Source organism: Eucyclogobius newberryi, unplaced genomic scaffold, assembly GCF_026437365.1.
Source record: "Eucyclogobius newberryi isolate DKJ021-1_F unplaced genomic scaffold, fEucNew1.0.hap1 SCAF_253, whole genome shotgun sequence".
NCBI lineage: Eukaryota > Metazoa > Chordata > Actinopteri > Gobiiformes > Gobiidae > Eucyclogobius > Eucyclogobius newberryi.
Window position 1 is genome coordinate 100,001 of NW_027315894.1, and position 12,500 is coordinate 112,500.

General features: G+C 41.8%; 1 protein-coding gene across 1 annotated transcript in view; it reads left to right on the plus strand.

The window, feature by feature from the left end:
- LOC140372561 (forkhead box protein P4-like) overlaps nucleotides 1-12,500 on the plus strand; it is a gene marked incomplete at its 3' end in the record, with an annotated part of 92,554 nt that overhangs the window by 76,417 nt on the left and 3,637 nt on the right. The window contains exons 6-8 of the mRNA XM_072459694.1: nucleotides 3,592-3,796; nucleotides 4,081-4,179; nucleotides 9,652-9,750. Of these exons, the coding sequence (XP_072315795.1) occupies nucleotides 3,592-3,796; nucleotides 4,081-4,179; nucleotides 9,652-9,750 (403 nt within the window). The remainder of the gene's footprint in view (nucleotides 1-3,591; nucleotides 3,797-4,080; nucleotides 4,180-9,651; nucleotides 9,751-12,500) is intronic.

A 12,500-nucleotide genomic window follows, 5' to 3' on the forward strand; every position in this document is an offset into this window, starting at 1 on the left:
GTGTGTGTAGTATTAGTGTGTGTGTGTGTGTGTGTAGTATTAGTGTGTGTGTGTGTGTGTGTAGTATTAGTGTGTGTGTGTGTGTGTGTGTGTGTAGTATTAGTGTGTGTGTGTGTGTGTGTGTAGTATTAGTGTGTGTGTGTGTGTAGTATTAGTGTGTGTGTGTGTGTGTAGTATTAGTGTGTGTGTGTGTGTGTGTAGTATTAGTGTGTGTGTGTGTGTGTGTGTAGTATTAGTGTGTGTGTGTGTGTGTAGTATTAGTGTGTGTGTGTGTGTGTGTAGTATTAGTGTGTGTGTGTGTGTGTAGTATTAGTGTGTGTGTGTGTGTGTAGTATTAGTGTGTGTGTGTGTGTATTCCACTGACGCTGGACAAAAGAACAAACACAACGTTTAATAAAGTTTATGACAAATGTTCTGAAATGTATGAATTTCTGCAACGTTCAGTTTCAAATGAACAGCATTTGTTCATAAACCAGAGACAAAAATAACAAATACAACATGAAACATTATCCAAGAGAAAAGTGCAGATGAAACATATGATTCTTCAAAACAGAAGTCATGTTTTTCTGACTTATGTTTCAGAGATAAAACCAGTGAATGGAATTCTAACACTTTCAGTTTGAACAAGTTTATTCACAATTTAGAACATATTTGTAACATGTATTTGTATCGATTCTTTCAAGCAAGTGAAACAATCCGTTTAAAAAGCTCAAATATAGTTTATTCCAATATTCTTGACTACACTATTCTCCGCCTTTATCCGAGCGGCACAAAGTGGCAGCCACGTCTCCCTCCAGCAGCCCAGGGCACGTGTGGCGGCAGAAGAAAGAACATCTGCTGTTTTTCCTCTGTTCAAATGTGAGAAAGTAAAAGCAGGAAAAGCTTTATCGCAGCATCTCTGGAACACTGCGCTCTTTCTCCTTCTTCTGGAAGAATAACACACATGTGGCACGAGCACCCGACACATTCTCCCTCCTCAGAGAAGGCTTTTATTTTGGCGGGACGGCCCAGGAACGCAGACAAAACAGACATAATATTTAGATTACTGGAAGGTCTGTGAACCCTGGTGTGTGAAGGGCCCAGAGAAGAAACAACTATAGAGAGAAGAAACAACTATAGTGACAGAAGAAACAACTATAGTGAGAGAAGAAACAACTATAGAGAAGAAACAACTATAGAGAGAAGAAACAACTCTAGTGACAGAAGAAACAACTCTAGTGAGAGAAGAAACAACTATAGAGAGAGAAGAAACAACTATAGTGACAGAAGAAACAACTATAGTGAGAGAAGAAACAACTATAGAGAAGAAACAACTATAGAGAGAAGACACAACTATAGTGAGAGAAGAAACAACTATAGAGAGAGAAGAAACAACTATAGAGAGAGAAGAAACAACTATAGTGAGAGAAGAAACAACTATAGAGAGAAGACACAACTATAGTGAGAGAAGAAACAACTATAGAGAGAGAAGAAACAACTATAGAGAGAGAAGAAACAACTATAGAGAGAGAAGAAACAACTATAGTGAGAGAAGAAACAACTATAGTGACAGAAGAAACAACTCTAGTGAGAGAAGAAACAACTATAGAGAGAGAAGAAACAACTATAGTGAGAGAAGAAACAACTATAGAGAGAGAAGAAACAACTATAGTGAGAGAAGAAACAACTATAGAGAGAAGACACAACTATAGTGAGAGAAGAAACAACTATAGAGAGAAGACACAACTATAGTGAGAGAAGAAACAACTATAGAGAGAGAAGAAACAACTATAGAGAGAGAAGAAACAACTATAGAGAGAGAAGAAACAACTATAGTGAGAGAAGAAACAACTATAGAGAGAGAAGACACAACTATAGTGAGAGAAGAAACAACTATAGAGAGAGAAGAAACAACTATAGTGAGAGAAGAAACAACTATAGAGAGAGAAGAAACAACTATAGAGAGAGAAGAAACAACTATAGAGAGAGAAGAAACAACTATAGAGAGAGAAGAAACAACTATAGTGAGAGAAGAAACAACTATAGAGAGAGAAGACACAACTATAGTGAGAGAAGAAACAACTATAGAGAGAAGAAACAACTATAGAGAGAGAAGAAACAACTATAGTGAGAGAAGAAACAACTATAGAGAGAGAAGAAACAACTATAGTGAGAGAAGAAACAACTATAGAGAGAAGACACAACTATAGTGAGAGAAGAAACAACTATAGAGAGAGAAGAAACAACTATAGTGAGAGAAGAAACAACTATAGAGAGAGAAGACACAACTATAGTGAGAGAAGAAACAACTATAGAGAGAGAAGACACAACTATAGTGAGAGAAGAAACAACTATAGAGAGAAGAAACAACTATAGAGAGAGAAGAAACAACTATAGTGAGAGAAGAAACAACTATAGAGAGAGAAGAAACAACTATAGTGAGAGAAGAAACAACTATAGAGAGAAGACACAACTATAGTGAGAGAAGAAACAACTATAGAGAGAGAAGAAACAACTATAGTGAGAGAAGAAACAACTATAGAGAGAGAAGAAACAACTATAGTGAGAGAAGAAACAACTATAGAGAGAGAAGAAACAACTATAGTGAGAGAAGAAACAACTATAGAGAGAGAAGAAACAACTATAGAGAGAGAAGAAACAACTATAGAGAGAGAAGAAACAACTATAGTGAGAGAAGAAACAACTATAGAGAGAGAAGAAACAACTATAGTGAGAGAAGAAACAACTATAGAGAGAGAAGAAACAACTATAGTGAGAGAAGAAACAACTATAGAGAGAAGAAACAACAAATGTTCATGTTCTTAAGATGATGTTTGGACTTGAGAGAATGAACTGAATGTGGAGAAGAACGTGAGGTTAGAGCTGCTGAAAGAACGTCTGGAGTGGAGAATGTTTATGGTTTTTGTGGAGGTCAAGGGTCATTTTGGGTATTTTGTGGAGAACGAGACCGGACCAGGACTAAAGCAAATCACTCCCAAGTCAACATCACGACCAACAAGATTCAACCCTTGATCTGCTTGAACATTTGTGGATTTCGCGTTCTGATATTTCATTTAAAATTGTCTCGTAATCAGATCCTAAACTCTTAATATTCCAACTAAAATGGAACAGGCCTAAAAACACAAGCACAACACCATCTCCACCTCTCAGTCTGTCCTCAGTCTGTCCTCCCGTCCCTCTCAGTCTGTCCTCAGTCTGTCCTCCTGTCCCTCTCAGTCTGTCCTCCCGTCCCTCTCAGTCTGTCCTCCCGTCCCTCTCAGTCTGTCCTCCCGTCCCTCTCAGTCTGTCCTCCTGTCCCTCTCAGTTTGTCCTCCCGTCCCTCTCAGTCTGTCCTCCCGTCCCTCTCAGTCTGTCCTCCCGTCCCTCTCAGTCTGTCCTCCCGTCCCTCTCAGTCTGTCCTCCTGTCCCTCTCAGTCTGTCCTCCCGTCCCTCTCAGTCTGTCCTCCTGTCCCTCTCAGTCTGTCCTCCCGTCCCTCTCAGTCTGTCCTCCCGTCCCTCTCAGTCTGTCCTCCTGTCCCTCTCAGTCTGTCCTCCCGTCCCTCTCAGTCTCAGTCCTTCTCGTGTTCTTGACCCCGTTGCCTCTGGTTACAGCCATGTGCCCGTCGGACCTGCAGCAGCTCTGGAAGGAAGTGTCCGGCGTCCAGAGCTCTGAGGAGTCCCTGAAACAGGCCGAGGGGCTGGACCTGAGCACCTCCAGCTCCAACACTACCTCAGCCTTCCCCAAAACCCCCAGCGTCCACCTGCCCCTGCACGGGCTGGCCAACGGGCAGAGCCACACGCCCAAGAGACAGGACAGGTACCACCACTCGAGGAGGTGGATAGCACTCACTCACACTCACTCAAGTACATCTACAAGAGGAACTTTGAATGGCTTTAACATCATTTAACTCTTCTCACTTCTACCAATGTGAAGATGTATCAAATGTTTCGTTTTGTAGTTCTTCTCGTATCTGTGCTCCATCTTTTCTGCATCATTTCATATTTAGTCCTCAGTGACATGAACTTTAAATGATAATCCGATCTTACATCAGGACGGTTCCTTTCACGTCTCCTCTACAGTGATGACGTTTGTTCTTCCAGAGCCCGACTGTTCGAGTGGATCTCGTCCTTCACTAAAGCCGACAGTGCAGACGAGCAGATCAGCCTGTACAGCAAAAGCAGCCACCCGCCCAGCAGCCAGTGAGCAACACACTTCACCATCACCATACATATACATATATATACATACATATACAATACAAATACAATACAAATACAATACATGTACATACATATACAATACAAATACAATACATATACATACATATACATACATATACATACAAATACAATACATATAGAGAGAGATACGATAATCCCTTCTGACGTTCTCTTGTCGCTGATCGTAAATACGTTTAGTTTGTTCTTGTCTCCAAAGCCTTTTCCCATAACCCGATCATGACCTTTCTACTCAATCAGTTCTGTCATCGTCCTGTCCCACTGTTTGTCTGTCTTCCGTCTCACTCGTCCATCTGTTTCATGTGCTTGAGGTAGGACAATTGTATATCTAAATGTATGTAATGTAAATATAAAATAAACATAAGAGGTGGTGGGCACAAAAAAATAAAAAATAAGTTTAGTTTGTTCATCAAGTGCAGACTGATCTGGGTATTCTCTTATGCTGCTCCCACAGCTTGGAACGCTTTCCAAACTGAATTGAAATGAGCTGGTTCTTTGAAGAGAACCTTCTTCAACCTTCTTCTTTTTTACCTGGTTAAATAAAGGTTAATACATAATAAACACATTGTGCTGCTTCAGTATTTTAAAATGTCGTTTATTATAATATTTTCAGGGGCATTTAAAGAAGAGACAGAAACAATCCAACATTTAAAAAAGCACAAACTTAACCATTTGACCCCAATAACCGTCCAGACGCTCAGTGATACTCGCTGAGAACATCTGTCACGCTCAACTCCCAGAAAAAGCCCATGATGCAGCGGTTAGCATCCGGGAGCTAGCCTGCTAAGCTAATGCGTTGCTGATGTGCCGTTTGTGCGGTTGCCAGCGCTTTGTCATGTCGGCTGTCTGCGCTTAGGCCACGCACGCTCCAGAAACCCGAGCAGAACCCCAGACCTCCGTGCCCCGCCCCCTCCTCGCTCCGTGCCCCCCCCCCTCGCTCCGACTGCGACCCAGGCACCGGCAGCAGCACTGAGCGGCCGCAGAACAGCTCCCATCTGCCGCACAAATGGTTCCTGTTACCACGGGCCGTCTGAAGTGCATTTGGGGGGAATCCACATCTCGGATCACTCAAACGCACAGCCTGAAATACAAACTGGAAAATAAAGTTATGTAAATATATTTGAGGCAGCAGACGGCGGCCATGACAGCGCTGCTACTGAAACAGACACGCGCACACTTAAAGGGCCGTCTGTGCTCGGCTTAAACAATATCACCATGACTTTATTTAAACAATCCTGCATTTTTAAAGCCGCCTCCTTCTCCAAAGATCTAAACACTCTGTTCTACCTTGTGATGTCATAGTGAACCAGGAAGTGCTCGTTCTCTAGACCGATTGAATCATCAAATAATGGCTCAAATTGCTTCATCAAGCTGTAGCTGCTACTGTTCGTCTGGAACTGAGCCCACTTCAGTCCAGATGTGGTTCAGTGGAGTTCTAGTCCGGGTTTAGCTCCGGGTTTGGTTCCGGGTTTAGCTCCGGGTTTGGTTCCGGGTTTAGCTCCGGGTTTAGCTCCGGGTTTAGCTCGGGGTTTAGCTCCGGGTTTAGCTCTGGGTTTAGCTCCGGGTTTGGATGTGTACTATGCACAGATGATTGCGCTGCAGTCTGGCTCCTGTAACTGACCCAGTGAGCGCCTCCTTTTCTCGCTTCACTTTTCAGAGCGTAACCACAGTAACCAGAGGCAGATGTGCAGCTGCTGGAGCTTCTGCTCGTATCAGTCGCACTGGAAAACACTTTTTACCACCATCTAATTCTATTATGTACGACAACACCAGGCTTTTCTTTACCTTGACCTCCAAAAAGTGCAGGATCCACAAGCTCGACGTGACAGTGTTTAGTTTGTTTCAAAAGAGTTTAACCTCTGTTGAGACGCAGAGACAATGAGACGATGAGACGCTAAAAGACAAGCTTTACCTTTCATTAACCTTTATCTAAAGACTGAGCCCAGCTGAGAGTCTTGCTCTTTTACAGCAGAACCTTGTGATTCACACAACGAGACAACGTTAAGACAGTTTTTCTTATACAGGCTGTTTTATCATTGTTTTATTGTTTTATGTTGAATCATCAGGACAAGTTCTTATGTTTGTGAATTCTGTTCTTTGGAAATAAACCTTTTCTTATTCTGACTCTGATAAAGTACAATTAATACAAGTAAATCAAATAATACATACAAGTTGGTAAATTAAGTTTAAAATGATGTGAACTGAGCGTCAGTAACGGTCACACTTTGTGCCGGACATCGTGGCTTTAAAACTCATGTCAAGTCCAAACGGCTAAAAGCTTTAGTCTTTAGTCCAAGCACATCAACTGTCCATCTCTGTGAGGTCTGATGTTTGTCTCATGTCCATCTGGTCTGATGTTTGTCTCATGTCCATCTGGTCTGATGTTTGTCTCGTGTCCATCTGGTCTGATGTTTGTCTCATGTCCATCTGGTCTGATGTTTGTCTCATGTCCATCTGGTCTGATGTTTGTCTCGTGTCCATCTGGTCTGATGTTTGTCTCATGTCCATCTGGTCTGATGTTTGTCTCATGTCCATCTGGTCTGATGTTTGTCTCGTGTCCATCTGGTCTGATGTTTGTCTCATGTCCATCTGGTCTGATGTTTGTCTCATGTCCATCTGGTCTGATGTTTGTCTCGTGTCCATCTGGTCTGATGTTTGTCTCACGTCCATCTGGTCTGATGTTTGTCTCATGTCCATCTTGTCTGATGTTTGTCTCATGTCCATCTGGTCTGATGTTTGTCTCGTGTCCATCTGGTCTGATGTTTGTCTCGTGTCCATCTGGTCTGATGTTTGTCTCATGTCCATCTGGTCTGATGTTTGTCTCATGTCCATCTGGTCTGATGTTTGTCTCATGTCCATCTGGTCTGATGTTTGTCTCGTGTCCATCTGGTCTGATGTTTGTCTCATGTCCATCTGGTCTGATGTTTGTCTCGTGTCCATCTGGTCTGATGTTTGTCTCATGTCCATATGGTCTGATGTTTGTCTCGTGTCCATCTGGTCTGATGTTTGTCTCATGTCCATCTGGTCTGATGTTTGTCTCGTGTCCATCTGGTCTGATGTTTGTCTCATGTCCATCTGGTCTGATGTTTTTCTCATGTCCATCTGGTCTGATGTTTGTCTCATGTCCATCTGGTCTGATGTTTGTCTCGTGTCCATCTGGTCTGATGTTTGTCTCATGTCCATCTGGTCTGATGTTTGTCTCGTGTCCATCTGGTCTGATGTTTGTCTCGTGTCCATCTGGTCTGATGTTTGTCTCGTGTCCATCTGGTCTGATGTTTGTCTCGTGTCCATCTGGTCTGATGTTTGTCTCATGTCCATCTGGTCTGATGTTTGTCTCATGTCCATCTGGTCTGATGTTTGTCTCATGTCCATCTTGTCTGATGTTTGTCTCATGTCCATCTGGTCTGATGTTTGTCTCGTGTCCATCTGGTCTGATGTTTGTCTCGTGTCCATCTGGTCTGATGTTTGTCTCATGTCCATCTGGTCTGATGTTTGTCTCGTGTCCATCTGGTCTGATGTTTGTCTCGTGTCCATCTGGTCTGATGTTTGTCTCGTGTCCATCTGGTCTGATGTTTGTCTCGTGTCCATCTGGTCTGATGTTTGTCTCATGTCCATCTGGTCTGATGTTTGTCTCATGTCCATCTGGTCTGATGTTTGTCTCATGTCCATCTTGTCTGATGTTTGTCTCATGTCCATCTGGTCTGATGTTTGTCTCGTGTCCATCTGGTCTGATGTTTGTCTCATGTCCATCTGGTCTGATGTTTGTCTCATGTCCATCTGGTCTGATGTTTGTCTCATGTCCATCTGGTCTGATGTTTGTCTCGTGTCCATCTGGTCTGATGTTTGTCTCATGTCCATCTGGTCTGATGTTTGTCTCGTGTCCATCTGGTCTGATGTTTGTCTCATGTCCATATGGTCTGATGTTTGTCTCGTGTCCATCTGGTCTGATGTTTGTCTCGTGTCCATCTGGTCTGATGTTTGTCTCGTGTCCATCTGGTCTGATGTTTGTCTCATGTCCATCTGGTCTGATGTTTGTCTCGTGTCCATCTGGTCTGATGTTTGTCTCGTGTCCATCTGGTCTGATGTTTGTCTCATGTCCATCTGGTCTGATGTTTGTCTCATGTCCATCTGGTCTGATGTTTGTCTCGTGTCCATCTGGTCTGATGTTTGTCTCATGTCCATCTGGTCTGATGTTTTTCTCATGTCCATCTGGTCTGATGTTTGTCTCATGTCCATCTGGTCTGATGTTTGTCTCGTGTCCATCTGGTCTGATGTTTGTCTCATGTCCATCTGGTCTGATGTTTGTCTCGTGTCCATCTGGTCTGATGTTTGTCTCGTGTCCATCTGGTCTGATGTTTGTCTCGTGTCCATCTGGTCTGATGTTTGTCTCGTGTCCATCTGGTCTGATGTTTGTCTCGTGTCCATCTGGTCTGATGTTTGTCTCGTGTCCATCTGGTCTGATGTTTGTCTCGTGTCCATCTGGTCTGATGTTTGTCTCGTGTCCATCTGGTCTGATGTTTGTCTCGTGTCCATCTGGTCTGATGTTTGTCTCGTGTCCATCTGGTCTGATGTTTGTCTCGTGTCCATCTGGTCTGATGTTTGTCTCGTGTCCATCTGGTCTGATGTTTGTCTCATGTCCATCTGGTCTGATATTTCTCTCGTGTCCATCTGGTCTGATGTTTGTCTCATGTCCATCTGGTCTGATGTTTGTCTCGTGTCCATCTGGTCTGATGTTTGTCTCGTGTCCATCTGGTCTGATGTTTGTCTCATGTCCATCTGGTCTGATGTTTGTCTCGTGTCCATCTGGTCTGATGTTTGTCTCATGTCCATCTGGTCTGATGTTTTTCTCATGTCCATCTGGTCTGATGTTTGTCTCATGTCCATCTGGTCTGATGTTTGTCTCGTGTCCATCTGGTCTGATGTTTGTCTCATGTCCATCTGGTCTGATGTTTGTCTCGTGTCCATCTGGTCTGATGTTTGTCTCGTGTCCATCTGGTCTGATGTTTGTCTCGTGTCCATCTGGTCTGATGTTTGTCTCGTGTCCATCTGGTCTGATGTTTGTCTCATGTCCATCTGGTCTGATGTTTGTCTCGTGTCCATCTGGTCTGATGTTTGTCTCGTGTCCATCTGGTCTGATGTTTGTCTCGTGTCCATCTGGTCTGATGTTTGTCTCGTGTCCATCTGGTCTGATGTTTGTCTCGTGTCCATCTGGTCTGATGTTTGTCTCGTGTCCATCTGGTCTGATGTTTGTCTCGTGTCCATCTGGTCTGATGTTTGTCTCATGTCCATCTGGTCTGATATTTCTCTCGTGTCCATCTGGTCTGATGTTTGTCTCATGTCCATCTGGTCTGATGTTTGTCTCGTGTCCATCTGGTCTGATGTTTGTCTCGTGTCCATCTGGTCTGATGGTCTGATGTTTGTCTGCTGTTGCAGTCATGAAGAGCACTCTGGTTCTCACCCGCTGTACGGACATGGAGAGTGCAAGTGGCCCGGCTGTGAGGCGCTGTGCGAGGACATGGGACAGTTCATCAAGTAAGTCTCACTCCCAAACTCACCCACAACACAACGAGCCGCGAGAGTCCAGGCTAACATAAGGGCTAACATCAGGGCTAACATCAGGGCTAATGTCCGGGCTAATGTCCGGGCTAACAACCGGGCTAACAGCCGGGCTAACATCCGTGCTAACGTCCAGGCTAACATCCGGGCTAACATCCGTGCTAACATCTGGGCTAACATCCGGGCTAACATCCGGGCTAACATCCGGGCTAACGTCCGGGCTAACAGCCGGGCTAACATCCCTGCTAATATCCGGGCTAACAGCCGAGCTAACATCCGGGCTAACATCCGTGCTAATATCCGGGCTAACAGCCGGGCTAACATCCGTGCTAATATCCGGGCTAACAGCCGGGCTAACATCCGGGCTAACATCCGTGCTAATATCCGGGCTAACAGCCGGGCTAACATCCGGGCTAACATCCGTGCTAATATCCGGGCTAACAGCCGGGCTAACATCCGTGCTAATATCCGGGCTAACAGCCGGGCTAACATCCGGGCTAACATCCGTGCTAATATCCGGGCTAACAGCCGGGCTAACGTCCGGGCTAACGTCCGGACTAACATCTAGGCTAACATCCGGGCTAACAGCCGGGGTATCAGCCGGGCTAACGTCAGGGCTAACATCTGGGCTAACATCCGTGCTAATATCCAGGCTAACAGCCGGGCTAACGTCAGGGCTAACATCTGGGCTAACATCCGTGCTAATATCCGGGCTAACAGCCGGGCTAACGTCCGGGCTAACATCTGCCTCGGGTGGTTCTGAGTCAGTTCAAGTCTTTTAGATGTTTCTTTACATTTTCAGTGGCAAAAAATGACACATAATTACACATCGTTACACATAATTACACATCGTTACACATCGTTACACACAATTACACATAGTTACACATAATTACACATAGTTACACATAATTACACATAATTACACATATTTACACATAATTACACATATTTACACATAATTACACATCGTTACACATAGTTACACATAATTACACATAGTTACACATAGTTACACATAATTACACATAATTACACATAATTACACACAGTTACACATAATTACACACAGTTACACATAGTTACACATATTTACACACAGTTACACATAATTACACATAATTACACATAGTTACACATAGTTACACATAATTACACACAGTTACACATAATTACACATCGTTACACATAATTACACATCGTTACACATCGTTACACATAATTACACATCGTTACACATCGTTACACATAATTACACATAATTACACATAGTTACACATAGTTACACATAATTACACATAATTACACATATTTACACATAATTACACATCGTTACACATAGTTACACATAGTTACACATAATTACACACAGTTACACATAATTACACACAGTTACACATAGTTACACATATTTACACACAGTTACACATAATTACACATAATTACACATAGTTACACATAGTTACACATAATTACACACAGTTACACATAATTACACATCGTTACACATAATTACACATCGTTACACATAATTACACATAGTTACACATAATTACACATAATTACACATAGTTACACATAGTTACACATAATTACACATAATTACACATAATTACACACAGTTACACATAATTACACATAGTTACACATAATTACACATAATTACACATAGTTACACATAATTACACATAATTACACATAGTTACACATAATTACACATAGTTACACATAGTTACACATAATTACACATAATTACACACAGTTACACATAATTACACATAGTTACACATAATTACACATAGTTACACATAGTTACACATAATTACACATAATTACACATAATTACACACAGTTACACATAATTACACATCGTTACACATAATTACACATAATTACACATAGTTACACATAATTACACATAGTTACACATAGTTACACATAATTACACATAATTACACACAGTTACACATAATTACACATAGTTACACATAATTACACATAGTTACACATAGTTACACATAATTACACATAATTACACATAATTACACACAGTTACACACAGTTACACACAGTTACACATAGTTACACATAGTTACACACAGTTACACACAGTTACACATAGTTACACACAGTTACACATAATTACACACAGTTACACATAATTACACACAGTTACACATAGTTACACATAATTACACACAGTTACACATAATTACACACATTTACACATAGTTACACATAATTACACACAGTTACACATAATTACACACATTTACACATAATTACACATAATTACACACAGTTACACATAATTACACATAGTTACACATAATTACACATAGTTACACATAGTTACACATAGTTACACACAGTTACACATAATTACACACAGTTACACATAATTACACACAGTTACACATAGTTACACATAATTACACACAGTTACACATAATTACACACAGTTACACATAATTACACACAGTTACACATAGTTACACATAATTACACACAGTTACACATAATTACACACATTTACACATAGTTACACATAATTACACACAGTTACACATAATTACACACATTTACACATAATTACACATAATTACACACAGTTACACATAATTACACATAATTACACACAGTTACACATAATTACACATAGTTACACATAATTACACATAGTTACACATAGTTACACATAATTACACATAATTACACATAGTTAC